The sequence below is a fragment of the Carassius auratus genome, chromosome 21 (assembly GCF_003368295.1).
Source record: "Carassius auratus strain Wakin chromosome 21, ASM336829v1, whole genome shotgun sequence".
Lineage (NCBI taxonomy): Eukaryota > Metazoa > Chordata > Actinopteri > Cypriniformes > Cyprinidae > Carassius > Carassius auratus.
In genome coordinates, this window is record NC_039263.1 from 4,179,310 (window position 1) to 4,199,036 (window position 19,727).

The following is a 19,727-nucleotide window of genomic DNA, read 5'->3' on the forward strand; positions in this document are numbered from 1 at the left end:
ACAACACAAATAATCAGAGTGCCAGAAACCCCAAAATCCATGCAAGGTCAGATCACCTTCCTAGAATAAGTCTTTGAATGTAGCTGATACCTATAATATATAATAGATCCATATACATCTATGTGTGTGTGTGTGTGTGAGAGAATCATGACAACTCTCGAAAATGAATTTAACCAGCATTTATTAGTAAACATGGGATGTGCATAGGCTTGGTCTTGGCGGACTAGATCTGCAGATACATCTGAAATGCACATGAAGTGGTGACTTGAATTCAGAATGATGCAAGGAAAATGGGGAGAAGCAGATCTAGGCAGGTGGTGCTGGGGAAGGTGGAGGGTTAGTGAAATCCCAAGGCACGCTGCCAATTAGTACAAGTCCGGAATAGATAGGTTACTTAGATAGAAACGAGCAAATGATTGGATTAGCAATCAACTTTAAGTAAACCAATCAGCTGGACGGAAGAGTGGGCGGAAGAGCCAGCAGGGGACAGAGGGGGGCGCTGTCTTCCTCGGCTTGAAACCCTGCTCAGTTCTCTGTGAGAACCGCTGCATGCTGCTCTACACACCGTCAGTTAGACTTTATATATATATATATATATATATATATATATATATATATATATATATATATATATATATATATATATATATATATATATATATATATATATAGTTGAAGCTCAAAGGGGGAAAGCCATAAAACACAAACCACAAGGTGATCTTTAAAATAAACTTTATTTACCATTTCAAATTGAACCATTTACAGCTGACATGACTAAGACAATTTCAATGCTGTTTGGCCCTAAAATTGAAAAGACATGGTTAGATATGTTTGAAGCTCATGTCATTGTGCCTGTCATTCTACATCACTACTATATCGCCATGAGCACAGAAGAACACACACACGCTATTGTAAAGACATTGCTTCTTTTAGGATGCAGGACAGGGAGAGAAAGGTTTCTTTTTTTGCAATTTTGTATTTTCTGTTGCGGTCAAACACATATATTTTTAAAGTGCCGTAACAACATGAAAATACATGACATTCTCTTGAAAAAACATTGAATTAACCAAAACGGTTCACAGTTTCAGTTGAGATATGCCGATTCTTTTTATAGTTCGTAAGACAGCCACAAAACTGTGCTCTGTGGATATTCTCAGGTATTTGTGTGCATATTTTCCACTGAATTCTAGTATTTCTGTGTTGCTTGTTCTAAGCACAACCCTGTCATGTCATTTCAAAGTGTATGCCGTCACAATTAAATTTACACAGCCAGTTCAAATTAGAAGCAAAGTCAGCTTAAAAAGTGTTTGGTTCTTCTCAGAAACATTATCTTAATGTTTACCCAAATAAAATTCAGAAAATATTAATTCAGTTTTGATCATTTCAAATCCATTTGAAAATATTAAAAGACCGGCATACATGTTAAAACATTCTTTCCAGGCAATCAAATGTGCTTTCTCTGTTTCATTTACATTGTGCATAATAAATGAAACTGGATCACAGGCAGACAGAAATGTTCTTAAAGGGTTTGCAGCACTACAAATACACATTTACAATACTGAGATGAAGATATAACATCGCTGGCTTCAGACTGTGTCCTTCTTCATCGATAAACGGTTTCTGTTTGACCAGACGCTGCAGTAAAAAGCTTGAATTTTCAAGTTTCAGTCCAAAGCCTTAACTTGGTAATGTGTTTGAGATCAGCTAGCTTGAAGAGGTTTAGAAATAAGAAATAAAAGTGTCACTGAACATAGCTAAAAATGATTACAACGACAGTTTTAGTACTATAAAAATAAAAAGGAAAAATCTCTTACAAAGGTAGATTCTGTTTGTTAAATGTCAAAAACGGATAATAACACACTGATTAAAATGACATGACATCAATAGTGACGCTAACATGAACTAGGTTTGACTCAGCAGCTGAACGTCCACTACACAGAACACTCACATTACAGTAGCTACGTTACCATAAGAAATCATGTAAAAACAACTAAAAATCAAATCCCACTACAGCAACCCACCCTGGGAAAAACGGAAAACACAAACATACACATCAGTTGTTGTTTTTTTGTTTTTGTCTTTTACGTTACTTTACAATGGAGAACGAGGACAAGAGGTGGGGAACAGTGCAAGAATGGCACTGACGCATATTATGTCTATTGTTGTAATGAGTTTACATGTCAAGTTCAATATCCAGATCGGTTTACATCGCAGTACCTAGAGACAGACACACGGTCTTCATGCCACTTTCAAGGTCTGAGGACCACGCATCAGAAAAATGAGAGGGCTTCAATCTTGTGCATTCATATTTCCGACAGCGATTAATCATATTGTAGCCAGCTAAAGTGAACTAGTAAAGTGCTGTTAGTCTCCCGAACACCTAAACTGCTGCTCTAATCTACTGCACTAACTCTGACAGAGGAAAAGCTAGAGTGTGTGACCTGTAGGTATGCTTGTGCTAAGGCCAAAGACCTCTAACTACTCCCCTGAGTGTCCGATACCTTCTTAGGCAGCAGGGTTACTTTTCTTCTTCTCTTTCCCCCCCCTACTTCTTAAAGTTAGATTGTGTTTTGTATATTTTAGGACACAAATTTAAAAACATACATATCATACCTTCATGCAGAAATGTAGCAAAATGTACATATAACAAAGATGTAGACTATTATGTCATCATGTTTTTGAATACTGACTTTATCTGACCTGCTCCATCATTTTGAGTCAGAGTTTAAAGACTAGAGTTTTATGCAATGAAAGTCTCACACATAATATAAGAAAGCTTTCAATAAAAAAAAATTCAACTTTGTTGAAATATAATTAAATGGTGCTGCCACAATTGCAAAATTCCAAACAATTTGAATGCATTTTTTTTTTTTTTGAATCTGGTGATTTATTTATGTATTTTAAGACATGTAAAAATCAAGCTTATTTGAAAGCTGAGACTTTCTATTATCAAAATGAATTCAACAAAGCAATATTATTGTTTCGCATTTCTTCACCTCTTTCTGACTCAAAATGACAGAGCACATCTCATATTGCATTTCTCCTCCCACACAGGAGAGAAATAGCAGATAAACTACTCGGACTTGACTATATACAGCGATTCACTGTTTATTCACAAGTCTCAATACATGATGCTTCAGCACATTAGCAGCTGCATTGTCTGTTGCTTTCGCTGCATTGACCCCTGTTAAAAGGGGTCAGGCAAAATTCCAGACGAATTCACAGTGTAACTTGGACTCTTTATCCATGTATATGTGCCACTGCAACCATATGCATCGTAAGTAAAGGGGCCTTATTGAAAAGTCACTGGAATGAAATGACATGCGGCATCTAACCATACCAAAAATATAAACATAACTCTCCATACAAGTATCGTCTGCTCTCTATTGCCTTCAAAACCAAAACGAAACAAAATGCACCATATTATCATAAAATTCGGTTGTTTCTATTGCGTAAATTGAATGGTTTGGCCTTGCAAGTCTATTTGACATTATTATACAATACGAGGAAAAAAATGCTGATTTCCCCAACAATTCCATTAACCACAGTGATTTTGACTAATGCTACGTTTACTTCTGGTCAATCCACATGCAACCTTATGCCTTATTTCAGTGTTCTATTACACGACAGTTTAACTCAGCACTGCCAGATGCCTTTAGAAGACACACACACACACACACACACACACACACACTCACACACACTCACTCACACACACACACACACCTGTTCAAGTCTCTTAACACGGACAAGAAAAAATACACACAAACACAAACATACCAACTAAATCAGAACACACAGGTTTGTGCACATGTTTTTGGTAACATGCCTATTTTTCCGTGTAGAACGGAGTTAGTGTGCATACTACAGTACTGAATCTAATGAGGAACTAGCTGCTTCTGTTATCGCACACATGCTCCCCTCGCTCAGGAGATGCCTCGGCTACAGATCACCGGAGAACTAGACAGATTCTGCATTTCATGTGGAAGTTCCTGCATGAAAACCCCTCTCCTTCATGTCAAATTCTCAACATCAGCATCTCAAGGTGTTGGAAAATGTTTTGCAAAAAAAACAAACTGTGTGTAACCCTGAGAATGGGCTTGAGAAGTTATATGCCTCGGTCCAGATACCTCAGTCGGTAAGAGCTTAAGACCAAATATCCTTTGTTTTGTATTTGTGCTCTCACTTAATTGGAAATGAAGTTGATATTCTCTTGGCCTATGCTTATTTATTGATATCGGCTAGTCTACTTGGCCAATTAACGTAAGGGTTAGCTCCAAAATGTACTGGTGGTCTAGTCAATGGATAACAGGCATGTTCTGTTGTGTAGTTTTAGGTGGAGTTAATTAATACAGTGTTAAAAGGTCATTTAACATGTATCAACCGCACTGCACGCAGACCATAGCATTGGCCATGAGATGGTTCCCAAACAAGAAAACGGGTATAAAACAGAAACTGAAAATAACACTCCCCTTAACAGTGCCATTATAACATTGCCACAAAGAATATTTGGTCTTCTGCTATTAAACCTGACCAGCACTGCCACCACTATACACACGCACACACATAAGCCAAATCACACTGTAGCTCCTGCTGCCGCTACAGTCACATTTCCAGACTACTCAACACAGAGTAAAAATATTGTACAATAATGCGCTATATACACACTGTGTGTATGCAAACACCTCCTGTATATGAACATGTCTTTAAAAAAAAGAAAAAACTGCAGTATTAAATTATGCGAACAAAAAGAAAATGGTTTTGGATGACAACCAATTTCTCTAGAGGTTAGATTTCATAAAGCCCTTACAATATGTAAAGGTCTCCAGCGAGAGTTGCCTGTCCCGCAGTGTGGGAATGGGAACTGTCCTGGGGGGAGGGGCTCCTCTATGCGCTGGGTGTGGGGTTTAATGCGGAGCCGTTGCTTCCTGGGATGGTCAAACCGATCTCATCCTTTTTCTCCGTCTCTTTCTCCTTGAGTTTCTCTTTGCCCTCGTCCTTCAGCTCTGTCTTGAGAGGGCACACCTCCACAGATTCGGGACCCTGAGTGGCGTATCGGCCCTTGCGGTGCTCCTGGAGAGCTGGACCCCAGTCCGGGTCGGGCTTCACGGAGTTCTTCAAACGCTGCAGAGATAAGAGACAGTTTATTAACTGTTTTGGCAATTTAAAGCTAAAACTAATTTTCTTTTTTTTTAGGAAAGTGTGATAGATACAGATATTTTTCTGTATCTATCACACCATGAACAAAACACAAAAAGCAGAGCAAATATTCAAAGGGCTGAACAAAGAGGAAATTTACTCCAAAACTATAAGTGGCGGAATGCACCGGCTGCTCAGACATTTTCCAAAATTGTAAAGAAAATAAAAAGTAGAGGGTAAAATATACTGAAACAAGAAAATAAGCACATCGGTTTTAAGGTGCCGATGACTTTGTAGAAATGCACTATTTGGCGATTTAACAATGTTGTTCATACCATAAAGTGTCTAAAGTGAGATAAAGTATTTGGCTGGTTATGCAATTGTACATGATTTAAAAAAAAAAAAAACAATTTTTAAAGCAGAACACATATTACCTCTAAAAATGTGGAACCTTCAGACACAGCAATCTTGAACAGAGCATAGACTGGTATACAGATGACTGAAGACAAAGCCATGGCAAACCCAATGACCAACGACCAACCTGGGTAGACATAGTCATTGTAGGTAATAGGCTTGTACTGTATCACGGTAAAAATCAGAATGAACTGTGAAGAGACAGAGACAAAAAATTAGATTAGATTAGTGATCTGGAAAAAAATGTTAAAACTTGATTCAGGAAAACCTTATACAGACTGTCACTCACAGTAATAATGAAAGGAGACACATATTTCCAGCAGATCCTGAAGAAGAGCGGAGGAGGAAAGCCTAGCATCATTTCCACATCTTTAAAATAGTTCTTGTGACCTTCATGGGAACACAACATTCAAATGAACACCTCAGTTTACATCCAGCTACTGTGGCCTTTATGCAGAGCATGTAGAAAGTGACTAAGAGGACTCACCATAGACATACATTATACAGATACACATGATGCAAGAGATGACGACCAGAGAGAAACTGGCAGCGTAGTTGTCCATAAGCAGCAACCAGTATATTCCTGCCTACATCACACACAGCACAATAAATCAATCCATAGATGCGGGACGTGTGTGTGTGTGTGTATGTTTTTGTTACTCACCTGTGTGGTCAGCGGCACTCCCAGGAGGAATCCTACTATGGCGACTCCAAGCGTGACGTAGGTCTTATTTTTGATAATCCAGTCAGTTCCAATCTCATCAACTACAGCCGTCACCAGAGTCTCCAGCAGACAGAACTACAACAAAAATGAACAGAAAGGAAATAAGGAATTGCATGGCACTTTTTACATACTACTAGTTAACAAGACATTTCCTGAAAGAAATACCAGTGCATGGTAAAGCGGCAAAATAATAAAGTTGTAGGTAAAAATATAAATAAAGTTAAATAAAGTTTGAAGCCATATAAGTTTTCCATGCTGAATTAAACTACTGTTGAAATGCTTGGTGTCATTAAGACCTTTTTTTTTTTTTTTTTTTGATACAAAACATTTATTTTATTTAAATTGTAGCAATATTTCACCATATTCCTTGTTTTGCTAAATTTAGATTAATAAATGCAGCAATAGTGAGTATTAAAGGGATAGTTCACCCAAAAATGAAAATTAGCCCGTTATTTACTCACCCTCAAAGCATCCCAGGTGTATATGACTTCCTTCTTTCAGATGAATCCAGTCAGAGTTATATAAATATATATGTCTTTGAGCTTCCAAGCTGTTAAACGGCAGTCAGCAGTGTTTCAGTTCATCAGTCCAAAAGAAGTGAAATAGTGGCTCTTATTATGGATGGATGCGCTTTATTTCACTTCTTTTGGACTGATGAACTGCAACACCTGCTGACTGCCATTAAACAGATCGTACAATCAAAGACAATTTTTTTTTAACTCAAACTGGATTTATCTGAAAGAGAATGTCATATACACATCGGATGCCTTGAGGGTGAGTTATTCATGGGCTAATTGAAATTTTTGGGTGAACTAATCCTTTCGTGGATTTCAAATTTGTGTTGAAGAAAGGGGGGGGGGGGGATACCTGAGTGCCCAGGCCCAATAAAATGAGCATAAAGAAAAACAGCAGGGACCAGAGCGGTGATATGGGCAGCAATGTTAAGGCCTCTGGATAGGCCACAAATGCCAGGCCTGGCCCATGATCGGCCACCTCTGACACATCCACCCCCAGATGATTAGCCATGAATCCCAGGATGGAGAAAATAACAAAGCCAGCATACACGCTGGTACCACAGTTTGTTACACTGATGATGATGCTGTCTCTGTTTGAAAACAGACAAATCATTTGATTATTATTAAGCTTGCAGTCACACCACAATCTGAACTCCACATTCGTTCATTCCTTCCTTGATTTCAGGTAATACAAATCCATGCATTTATCAGTACCAGCCACATGGAGGTGCTACAGAGTAATGCATGCAAGTCATCAAGCACTCATTAAACGTCCAGTCTAAGTGCTTTAAAATGAAACAGATGCAGAAAAAGAAAAGAATAAGATGTTTATTACCTAAAACAGTTATTATGGAACTTGTTATATGATGCCATGGTGATAAGGCCACCCCAGGCACAGCCCAGCGAATAGAAAATCTGAGAGGCAGCGTCCCCCCATACCTGCAGAACGCAAAATGTTATTATTAACATAATATTAGTGATCACTTACAGTATGCTCCGCTGTATAATGTACTAACCTTGGCATCTAGAATTTTCTCCCACTGTGGGGTCAAATAATATTTGATACCACTGGTGGCTCCCTCCAGAGTGATTCCTCTGATGAAAAGAATGGTCAGCACCACATAAGGGAAAGTTGCTGTGAAATACACCACCTGAGAAAAGACATAATATTAAAAGACTATAAAACAAAAAGAAAAAAAGAAGTATGGTAAACAGTGATGTTTTAGTTGTACTTACATGTCATAGTATTTATTCATATTTTGAATGAGCTTTTAGTTTTTACATTTTTAGTCATCATTTTAATATCAGATTTCAATTCAGCTTTTTTCAGTTTAGTTTTAATAACTGATTTACAAAACTTCTCATTTTCATTTAAGTTTTCTAATCTAATATTTACTAAATGTATTATTTAATATTATCATTGAATTCATTTCTGCTTTATGTCACAGGAATGGATGTTCAGCTCACCTTTCCGGATGACTTGACCCCTCGAATAAGACAGAGGAACACGACTACCCATGACACAGCCAGACAGCCCAGGATAGGCAGACGCACCTCTCCGAAGTTCCCAATACCATCAGAGATATTCAGCACATAGTTCCTGTGAGGGCAAAAGCCAGTAAAAGAGAGGTGTGAGAGAATGCAGGATGTAAAACAAAGCAAAAATATTCACTCAAAAATGTATCATGCTAATCTAAACACTTATTTTCAATTATCAGTGCTTGTCTTTAGTTTAAAAGCATTATGTGAAAAGAGACTGAAAACAATCCACATTTTCAAGAGCATAGTACCGTCAAAAAACAAAAACAAAAAAACCTTAGCCACACAATGAATGAGTTTACAGAAGGCAAGAACAGAATGTCTTTTATACCACAGGAACAACACAGTCCAGAGAGCACAAACCATTTATAAAGATGTTAAACGGTCCACAAACTTCTCATGGTCAAAGCCTCGTATTCTCTGACCACAGGCAGTAAAGCGAAGCGTTCATTCCAAACCACATACAATCACAATCACACTCTTGGAAAAACAAAACACTCTGTGCCTTTCTGTGCCATTGTCTTATGTCATCCCACATAGTGTTCAAACATTATTCAACAAACACAGCTGTCATGTCCAGAGCACAAAGATCCAAACATCAAACCAAATTGCATGACTCCTGAAAAACGGTTATTAATTACCAGCTTTCAACTATCAATCTGTCATGAATTTTCAGAACTGATGAGTAATGGATTGACTATATAATTATGTTGATATTGAACTCTCTGGGGTCTTGCTAGCATTTGTATTTGTGTATAAACATACAGAACTTAATTAATGTAACACACACACACACATACAAATGCATAGAGACCTCTGAATAAACCTATACTATGAAGATATATTTCAGATTTATTTCTGTATGAAAAAAAATATTTCTTTTTTTATATGTAAACAATTATAATTACTATAATGATTTCTTTTGAAATAAATAATTATGCACTTACTTCCAGTACTCTTCACTAGGACTGGTCCTCTTGGTGCGGTTGACTATCTCAGTCAACCCTGACACAACAGCAGACACATTGGCGAGGGTGGCATTCATTCGTGGAGTGCCCGCCACTCCAATGCAGTCAGGAGTGTTCCAGGGGTTGTTACAGTACGTCCAGGGCAGCAGGTTTGTCATGGACATGAAGAAGTAATAAAATGCAATGCAAATCACCACATTGTAGTAAATCCCAATGTAGGTAGAGACCACCATCATTCCATAGCCCACACCTTAAAAGAGAGAGAACAACCAAATGACAATAAATTAAAGATTTTGAAGGATGTTTAGCTTTCAAGTACCCAGAAAGCAATATACTCATCTGCGAATCCTGTAATGTAACATCAAACATAACCAACACAACAGCCCACACAAAAATGTATATTACGATTGCATGATACGGTAAATAACTCTTGATGAAAATCTGATTATTTTGACAAATCCTTCAATATTGCCTTGCAATACAATAAAGCATTTAAACATATTCTACATTTCCCAATTTCAAAAGGGATGTGCAAAAATTAACAACTATGTAGTAAGTGGCATCTATTTCATGAATTAAACATGATCTGGTGGTAATAGAAATTCTGGAAAACACTAAACTAAAATAAACTAAACTAAATTAAATTATGAATGAATGAATAAATGTGAATAAGTGAGTGAATAAATGAAAAACTGCAAATCTTCTGTTTCAAATATTCAAAATATTGCTAAAAAATAAACAATTAAATTAAGATATGAGAAAGTAAAATTATGTGAAATGAGCTTGTCTAAAATGAGCTGACTAAAAAATTAACTGATAACTATAAATAAGTTTAAATATTTCTACTTGAAGAAATTACGCATGAGAACATCTTAAGCAAACCAAACTCAGACCACCTCCTGAGTGTGTGAGAAGTGCATACTGCACATATAGCAAGCCACACCATGAAGAGCGCATGTTTAAAAAAGATTTCATAGTTTAACATGTCAAACAAGTCATGCCATGTACTAAAGGCCAAACCAACCCACACAGATTTATCCATGACTTTTCAGTGTCAGACTTTTCATGAAAAAGTTTTAGATTTGCTCTCACACCTCCTTTAACAGACTCTTGCTCACCTTTAAACATGGGGCTGACCTTCCAGACTCCCAGGCACCCGAGGGAGGTAAACTGCCCAAAGGAGAGCTCCAGGAAGAACAGAGGGATGCCACAAAACACCAGCATGATGAAGTATGGGAACATGAAGGCACCTGTGACACACACACAACCACAGTGTTACATAACAATTACTTTAACCTGACACATTAGTATTCTAGCTGAAGACAGTCATGCAGCTGTTCTTATTTACATAAATGGTAGGAAACAAAAGTAGTTTAAAATGACACTAAGAATAGCCAAGTTCTTGTTTCTATTATAGTGTTCCCTAATGCTTATGCAAATACGTGAGTAACACCAAATTATGGCCTTGTGCAATGAGGCTGATGTGCCATAGGCCCCACAGTAGTCAAGAAGCAAGGCACTTCTTCCTGATGCAGTTAGGTGAGCATTGCTTGGATAATATTATGCATCTAATGAGTTGCAATGAATGATTTAAGATGCATACAGATAGTCCAGTAAAGTTTCATAAATAAACAAAAAGCTGCTGGTGCCCTGTGGGCCTAGAGGACCATAATCCATCCGTGTTTAAAGGGCCTGGAGTTCAGTTACTTATTTGAATTCTGGGCTAATTCAGGGTATGGCTTCTGATTAGAGGCAGCTCTAGGAATATGAGATCATGAGGCAGAGGTTTCTGGGCCAGGCCATTGGGGACCTGCTGCTAGAGACCCTTGCTTACTCTAGTCTGGTCTATTTTAGGTGAGGTGTGTTATGAGACTGAATACCAAAGGAGTACCCTTTTAAGGGAGTAAGGAATTTGGAAAGGACTCAGTGGTATGACTTACACAAACAAACCTTAAATACCATAAATTTACATGGGGGCAGTCCTAATGGACTCGTAATCCAAAGGTAGCGGGTTCGAGTCTTGGTAGCAGCAGGGATGTAGGTGGGGGGAATGAATGTACAGCACTCTCTTCCACCATCAATACCATGACTGAGGTGCAAGTAACCCTTAACTGCTCCCCGGGTGATGCAGCAAAAATGGCTGCACACTGCTCCGAGTGTGTGTGTTTCATTACTCGCTGCTGAGTGTGTGCACATGGATGGGTTAAATGCAGAGCACAAATTCCGAGTATGGGACACCATACTTGGCTAAACATCACATCATTTTCACTTTCACTTTTATCCATAGACTTATGAAAATGATTAACTTATACCTCCTCCATTCCTGTAGCAGAGGTAAGGAAACCTCCAGACGTTTCCCAGCCCCACTGCGTAGCCAACACTGGTGAGGACAAACTCAATCTGGTTTCCCCAGTTTCCCCTTCTGGAGTTTTCATCTTTCTTTACTGGCTCTCCCGGAACTGCTCCGTTCTGAAACACAGACACACATATGAATGAAATGAAAATGTTGATGTTCACCGCCGGGATCACTCGCTGAGTCAGAGAGCAGTAAACTAATTTTTTTTTTTTTTTTGGATACATAATATGCTTATGAACTGTGTTCAATCAACATCAAGATTCTAGGTTTAATATTTATGAGCATATGGGGAAATATATTTTAGGTGCTGAGAGGTCATTTGCTTAAAGTGGTCCTGAAAACTGAATTTTTACATTACATGGCCATCCAAGTCATCCAAAATGCATACACTTCATAAAAACATTAATAGGTTAAGTTTAGCTTGACACAAGTCAACTACATTGCCAAAACAAAAACAAAAATGTTAATGCCATGGTGAAGTGATATTGCACATCCAGCATGTGGAGCTCCCACAGAAATGCAAGTTTGAGTTTGGGTCGTCAATTCATAACTCCAGTTCCAATACTTCCTACAGTATAGCTCTCTATCAATAAAAACATGTTACAAGAGGAAACTAAAAGAAAGCAAGAAGTTAATCACATGTAAAAGTTTGTATCAATTTCGTGAAAACTCCTAAATTGAATGCAAGGACTGTTGAGGGCTCAGAGAGCATGCTGGAGCGCACTTGATGTTATCTGAAATTACCGTCATGCGCACAAGAAAAACATTTGGTATTGTCAGCCTGATTTAAAGTTTACTCTCTCCATCTGTTCTCATCAGATGGTCTTCATGTTGACCTCTAAGGCAAGCTCACGATCTGATCTAAGCACGCGCTCCATCCCCACAGTGAGCATGCTGCGGGAGATGAAGATTCAGCACCAATGCTCGCAATCTTTCCTGCAGCTCTGTGGATGAATCCAGACTGCACTTGATGATTCTAGTGAGCAATTTTGCTTTACAAAATGCATAGTTGACAACTATGTTGTAATTTTAAACTTGCCGTTCTATCATGAGTTTCATTGTGAGTTTATTGCATGTGAATATTGTAAAAGAATAAGAAAATCTTTAGATGATGTTCAACCGCTGTGATAGGCTGACTGTCTAAATATAAAAAGATTATGAGCTGGCTGTGTAACTATATTGAAAGGATTTTAATGGCAGCAAGAGTGTCAGCTGTAATGTTTTGTTTGTTTTTTTGCTTGTTTTAGGTTTGCTTCAAGTTACACAAGGCACTACACAAACACACACATTTAAACTCACTGCAGCATCTGAGTCTGAGCTCCCTGGGCCATTGCTCCCCTGCAGGATCACACAGACACATGTGCATCAGCAAAATTAACAATAATCCAAAGTTTGCCTTTTAGCCCAAATGAAATATTCATTTTGTTAAGCATTAAAATGCAACATTTCTTAAACAAGAACACAAAAACCCTAGTGATAATGCTTTTTGGACAACCACTTGAAATCTGAACCTGAAAGCAGTCTAACAGTACAAATCCAATGAAGCAGAGTGAGCAAAGCTGAGGAGGCATTTTCAATTCATTCTCTACAGGAGCTGAGTAAAGGACTTGCACAGGGGATTTTGGGATTGACAGCAAAGTAGAGCAAGTGGTGAGAGTGTCAAAACATTGAGAAACACTCCAATACAAATTAGATGTGGGGCAACCAAACACAGTAAGGTTAAGGCAGTGACATCTGTCATAAAAAATAGAAAGTATTCTGTAATTTCTAATGGATTATTGCAAATAAATCCAGTCATTGCTGCAAATGAATGCTTTAAAATCTGGTTTTCGACCATGTAATCTGAGACAACCCCAAAAGTGGCAAATCTCTAGCATTTTGAGTGGTATTGCAGGGATTTCTCCTGCACCAGTGGAAACATAGGGTAAGTGTGTTTTTAGACTTGAGACTGGGTGAAGTTCAGGAGGTGGGCAGCTGTGATGGGCTGTGCTGATAATAAGGAGGAAATTCAGAGTAGACTGAAACAGAACAGCTGGAAGATGGACCACCTTTAAATATGTAAACCTCTTCAACAAAATGCTACTAAATACTTATCTGCATCTATCCATCAATAACACTGCAGTCCAACATAAATTATAAAATGGAACTGTAGCTCTATGGCCCATCTGTTCTCACACACAAGGATATGTTGTGTTTACCTTCCAGTGATTCGATGAATTGTTCAGTTAAGTTTTTATCTGCTGCACTCTGTGATCCCTGTCCCTGTGCTCTGGAACGCCTAGGTGTTTCAGCCGTTGCCTTTTACTCCAAGGATCTGTCTTACTGAGCACAGAGTGTGAGAGAGAAAGATCGTCCAGCTGGGCCCATCTGCCCATTTATGTAAGGCCAAGACACTCATAAACACAAGATCTCAGGGGGCCTGAGTCAAAAAGAATGGTTGAGCTATTTGACATTCTAGAAAAGAAACAAATGAAGCAAGAAGGAAAAAAGGAATATAAAAAATGAGGATAGCAAAAAGGAAAAGGAAAAATTTACAAATCAAAGAAAAATGAGTGGTTCCCACTTCAAAAAAAAGAAAGACAGGAAAAAAGAAAAGATGTCCATAAAACTGTTTCAACAAAACAATTGCCTCATATAATCACATAACAGCACCGATCTAATTTTTCAGCAAAATTCTGTTCCACAATGCCTTGAAGCCTGTGAGTGACAGCAGCACAGCTCCCACATTGCAGGTGTGTGACCCTGTCAAGTTAAGAAGGGGTGAGAACTGACCTGTGACTTCTCAATTTAGCACACAGAATGCCTGGAGATGTTCAACAGATCCTTATCAGCTCAATGTGGGGTGTGCAAGTTTTTGGAGCATGAAGTTTTTTTTTTTATCTTTTCCAATAATTTTCTGATATAAACCATTACAGATTATATCATCTGCTCCAATGAACAGATAATAATCAAGAAGAATAGTTGATTATATAAAATAATAATTGATGCATACGATAAATCTAAATATTTCTAACAAAAATATAAATATTACTAAAAGGAAATATTTTGATTATATTTAAAAAATCTCAGATTACGTAACACATCAATTGTGGCAGATTATGTAACATACCAGTTGAAAAGACATAATAATATTTAGTTGCATTTAAACAATTATAAATGCAACCCTAAGAGAACTATAAATATGTTTAAGGTGAATAGAGAAACTGAAATTCTCACAGGGGAGCTTTTAATTTATTTTTGACCCCCTACAGATGGTTGATTGACATTATGTTCTCTGGTTGTGCATGTCAAATTTGCATCACTAAATAAACACACTTCACACATGAGCTCACCAGATTTCTCTGATTTCCGATTAACTAACCCTTTAAATACAGAATTAATCTATCAAAAGATTATTTTAAGATTCGTACTGAGAAGAGTGATGCCATGTTTACAGATTGAACATTCATTCTTATATAAACCCTCACTCACATGAAATCCCTGCACTCCCGAAAGGAAAGTCTATGGAAAAGGGAGATATAGTCTAAATACTGTGATGAATCAACGACTTCCTGCTCTCTGAAGTCAAAGACTCAAAGGTGTGGCCAATGGAGTGGCCTTGGCAAAAATAGCGCAGATTCCAAAACCCACTCCAGGCAGTGAAACTTCACAAGACCTCCACGGGTCCAAACATAAAAAGAGATTATATACCTACTGCTGATTAATGCTGCAAAACATTTCCCATCAAGCTGGTGAGTTTACAGAAAAGCAAAAAGAAGAAAAAAACAAATCAATTTGGTAAAAGAGCAAGAAAGCCAAAGGAAATGTGCTCTCAGCACTTCTGAAATAGCTAAACACCCAAGTCCTCTGGATTCACCGTACGGCAGATATGACCTTTCCCCTTTTTAAAACTCCCTACTGACCCCCAGATCACATTTCAAAGGCAGCATCCTCATCTTTCTATGCTGATGAGGGCTTAATTCTCCTCAGGAAAAGTAGGAACACACAACAGGCCTGTTCAAAGACCCCAGTAAGACGTTCACCTCTGGTTTGTTTATCAAGGTCAGAGGTAAGACCACAAGGGTTGTGACTGCTACCAAAAAGCCTTTTACTTTTACAGAGCTTCAGCTGAATCTCATGTTTCAGAGGATTTTAATCTTTTCCTACATTTTACAAGTCAGCTAAGAGGCATTTGTTATGCTAACTTTATGAAAAGCTATTGCACCAACATGTTAATTTCTATACCAGCAAATACGGTGAGTTTGTAGCAGGACAACCAGTTTGTGTCCCAAAGGCAGATAGGGATGGGTGGAAGGAGTGGTAGAAATCAAAAACCATCTTCAAGTAATAACAAGTCTTGACAATAAAGATGTAGAAGAAAAGAGCAAGGCAGTCCTAGCTAGTTATTTTGGACAATTGCAATTCAAGATAGATGAGTGTTCGTTATTTTACTTCTTTAGTTATGTCCCCCTAAAAAGCACTCAATGGGTAAACAAGGGTATGTTCATTCTCTTCAACTGGAATGAAATTAACCAGCGTGGACAGCCCTTAAAGAAGGCATTATCCAGTCTCTGTGAGGTGAAAGTAATTCTGCTAAAGATTCAAAGCTTCAGCTTCTCACCCTGTGAGCAGTAGGTCATATTCCCACTCTCTCATTGGCTTAAACCCTGGAAAACACTCTTCTCATGCTTGATCAATCATCTGCAATCGTGACTTGTCAGACAAGACAACCCCAAATCTGAACAAGGGGCACAAAAAACGGGGAAGTGACGATGGCCTCAGGACATTAGGAGTTTGCATCACTCAATCTACGCACATGCTGTCACATACACGTCCATACACGAGGATATGTTAATAAGACTGGCATAAAGCAACTTGCAAACAATCTGGTTCAACAAGTGTTCCCAATGTAAGAAATTGAATATGTAATTATTACAATGGGTAGATGATCCGGTTATTAAGAATACAGAAGCATCATGAAACAGAATAAAAGTTTGAAATATTCAGAGATATTAGTCTGCAAATTAACTCTGGATTACAATATATACTCACTGCCATTCAAACGTTTGGAGTCAGTAAGAATCTACAAATACGGACAACTGCATTAAAATATTGCACAACTGTTTCCAACATTGATAAAATTAGCCACAAATCAACATGTTAGAATGATTTCTAAAGGATCATATGACACTGAAGATTGGATTATGATTGCTGAACATGTAGCTTTGGCCATAAAACGGATAAATTATACCTTAAAACTAGATTAAAATTACATTTTTAAAACTATTTTAAATTATAATAGTATTTCACACATTAAAGTTTTTACTATAAAATCAATGCAGCCTTGGTGACTTCCTTAAAGGGTTCCCTATTATCCACTTTTAGGAATTTAGTTCAGTGTTGTAATGTGGTAAGTTTGGGCATAAAAAAAGATCCCATTAAAATATCATTAGAAAAAGTCCCCGCCTACAGAAATTCAATGGTTTTGTCGTGGTTTTAATGAATTGGGTTGAGAGCATCAGACAAGAAGACAACCGTAAGAAGAAATGGTTTCATGTTTTGTAATTTTGTATGTAATTCATAAATACTATTCAAATTGACAGCAATGCATATTTACAGTAACTTTTGAATTTCTGAAATAAACATAATACATTATACCGTTGCACTTATCTGTACATAGTAAAAGCAGTTATTTTTCAGCGGGTGTGCCCAAATCATGAGTCTGTATTCAGAAAAGCATGGATCAATGCAGACAACGTAATGTCTATCAGCAATCGGTGATGGAAAATGCAATCGTCTATCGACCCAACCCTAGTTACCACTCTAATATGTTTTGCAATATCTGTGCGTGCAAAAGTTCTTGTTCAATATTCTTGGGCTCTGAAACCAGCTCAAATTGATATGGTAATATTGACACCTTCCTTAACTATACCAAAACTGACAGAACTTGCTACTTTGGCAAGGGTGGGGCAGTACTGAAACACCATCTAAGCTGTTCTGCAATCACAACGCACTGGGATAGCTAACCATTTTTACAAAAACTGTATACTTATAGTATACCTTTAAGTTCACTTTTAGTATATTGTGCACTGCAAACTAAAAACATAGAGGTAAACTAGTACTCAAAGTTTGCTACTAAAAGTAAACTTTTATATACTAGAAAGTGGGCCAATTTAATCCCACTAAAAAGTATACTACTAGAAAACTGACATTTGTATACTTGCTATACTTAAAGTATACTTAAAAATATACTTGAACTTGATAAATTTGATAAAAATACCCAGCCCAAATTCAGTTTATAGTGTTGTTCACCCTCTTGTTCTATAATGAAAATGCCTTTTTGTAAACAAATAATGCTTTTCTGAACACCTGGATGAAGTCAAACACCTTATAGAATCCAGATCCAAACATGATGTATCTCAATAATGGAATGTTACGAGGACAGATATTCATCTCTGTAATTCCTTACGACATGTTGCTACACAGTTCTGGAAATGTAAAACAGCATTCCAAGAATGACCAAAACCATTCTAAAGGGAAATTGTGAGACTTACACTTTAGTGAATTCTCAAATCTAACTCTATAAAACACTTAAAAGTAAGAATTAAAGACAGTTACTAATCCCTTTAGTTCCCTAGTTCCTTCCTATAAAAAAACAATCTGAAATATATTCTTGAGAAGTTCCCTCAAAGACTGAGTTCGCACCCCCATGTTGATAACTGAGGCCTCAATATTCCACTTCCTTTGGTCTTACCTTTATTCTGTTCATTGTAAACCCCAGCTAGAAGTGCCTACTCAAACAGGAACCTACAGCATTCAGGCAAGCATCAGCATGTAAGAAGGTCCAGAGCAGACTGACATAGCTCCATGTGGAACCTACTGTATTCTACACTTGAGCCATGGGTGGGGAGTGGGGAGGAGCCTGAAGGTGTGGCTTAAGGGAGTTTCACTAGGTTACTACGGATACAGGTGCATCTCAATAAATCTGAATGTAGTGGAAAAGTTCATTTATTTCAGTAATTCAACTCAAATTGTAAAACTTGTGCATTAAATAAATTCAGTGCACTAACAATGAAGTGGTTTAAGTCTTTGGTTCTTTTAATTGTGATGATTTTGGCTCACATTTAACAAAAACCAATTCACCATCTCAACAAATTAGAATACTTTATAAGACCAATAATAAAAAATAAAAAAACATTTTTAGTGAAATGTTGGCCTTCTGAAAAGTATGTTAATTAACTGTATATGTACTCAATACTTGGTAGGGGCTCCTTTTGCTGGCGTGGCATGGAGGTTGATCAATTTGTGGCACTGCTGAGGTGGTATGGAAGCCCAGGTTTCTTTGACAGTAGTCTTCAGATCATCTGTATTTTTTGGTCTCTTTTTCTCATTTTCCTCTTGACAATACTCTATGGGGTTCAGGTCTGGTGAGTTTGCTGGTCAGTCAAGCACACCAACACCATGGTCATTTAACCAACTTTTGGTGCTTTTGGCAGTGTGGGCAGGTGCCGAAACCTACAAACCTTCTACAAAAAGCTGGTCAGTAGAAAGAAGCATGAAGGGCTCCAAAATTGCTTGGTAAATGGGTGCATTGAATTTGATTTTCAAAAAACACAATGGACCAACACCCGCATATGACATTGAACTCCAATTCATCACAGACTGTGAAAACTTAACACTGGACTTCAAGCAATTTGTGCTATGAGCTTCTCCACCCTTCCTCCAGACTTTGGTTTGAAAAAAAAAACTGGCTCTCTTCTGAAAAGAGGACTTTAGACCACTGGACAACAGTCTAGTTCTTTTTCTCCTTAGCCCAAGTAAGACGCCTTTGATTTTTTCTGTTGTTCAGCAAATTCCTTGACACGTCTGTGTGTGGTGGCTCTTGATGCCTTGACCCCAGTCTCAGTCCATTCCTTGTGAAGTTCACTCAAATTCTTGAATCGATTTTGCTTGACAATCCTCAAAAGGCAATTCCTTCTCTCGGTTGGTTGTGCATATTTTTCTTCCACACTTTTTCCTTACACTCAACATTCTGTTAACATGCTTTAATACAGCACTCTGTGAACAGCCAGCTTCTTTGGCAATGAATGTTA

General features: G+C 37.8%; 1 protein-coding gene across 1 annotated transcript; it reads right to left on the bottom strand.

Moving 5' to 3' along the window:
* Positions 1-715: 715 nt before the first annotated feature.
* Positions 716-18,484, bottom strand: LOC113038261 (sodium- and chloride-dependent glycine transporter 1-like). The gene is made up of 13 exons (XM_026195550.1): positions 18,389-18,484; positions 11,612-11,768; positions 10,418-10,549; positions 9,279-9,549; positions 8,260-8,392; positions 7,809-7,943; positions 7,628-7,731; positions 7,145-7,382; positions 6,218-6,352; positions 6,041-6,140; positions 5,843-5,943; positions 5,574-5,744; positions 716-5,124 (listed from the first exon to the last, which is right to left on the bottom strand). Exons 1-13 carry the CDS (start codon positions 18,401-18,403, stop codon positions 4,888-4,890), a joined length of 1,929 nt encoding a protein of 642 aa, XP_026051335.1. The 5' UTR covers positions 18,404-18,484; the 3' UTR covers positions 716-4,887.
* Positions 18,485-19,727: the final 1,243 nt, after the last annotated feature.

Excerpts from the sequence above, each read along its gene's own strand:
- LOC113038261 (XM_026195550.1), bottom strand. Across the intron at positions 6,141-6,217 it reads GAGTGCCGCTGACCACACAG|GCAGGAATATACTGGTTGCT; the intron begins GTGAGTAACAAA and ends TGTGTGATGTAG. Across the intron at positions 5,745-5,842 it reads TGTCTCCTTTCATTATTACT|TTCATTCTGATTTTTACCGT; the intron begins GTGAGTGACAGT and ends GTCTCTTCACAG.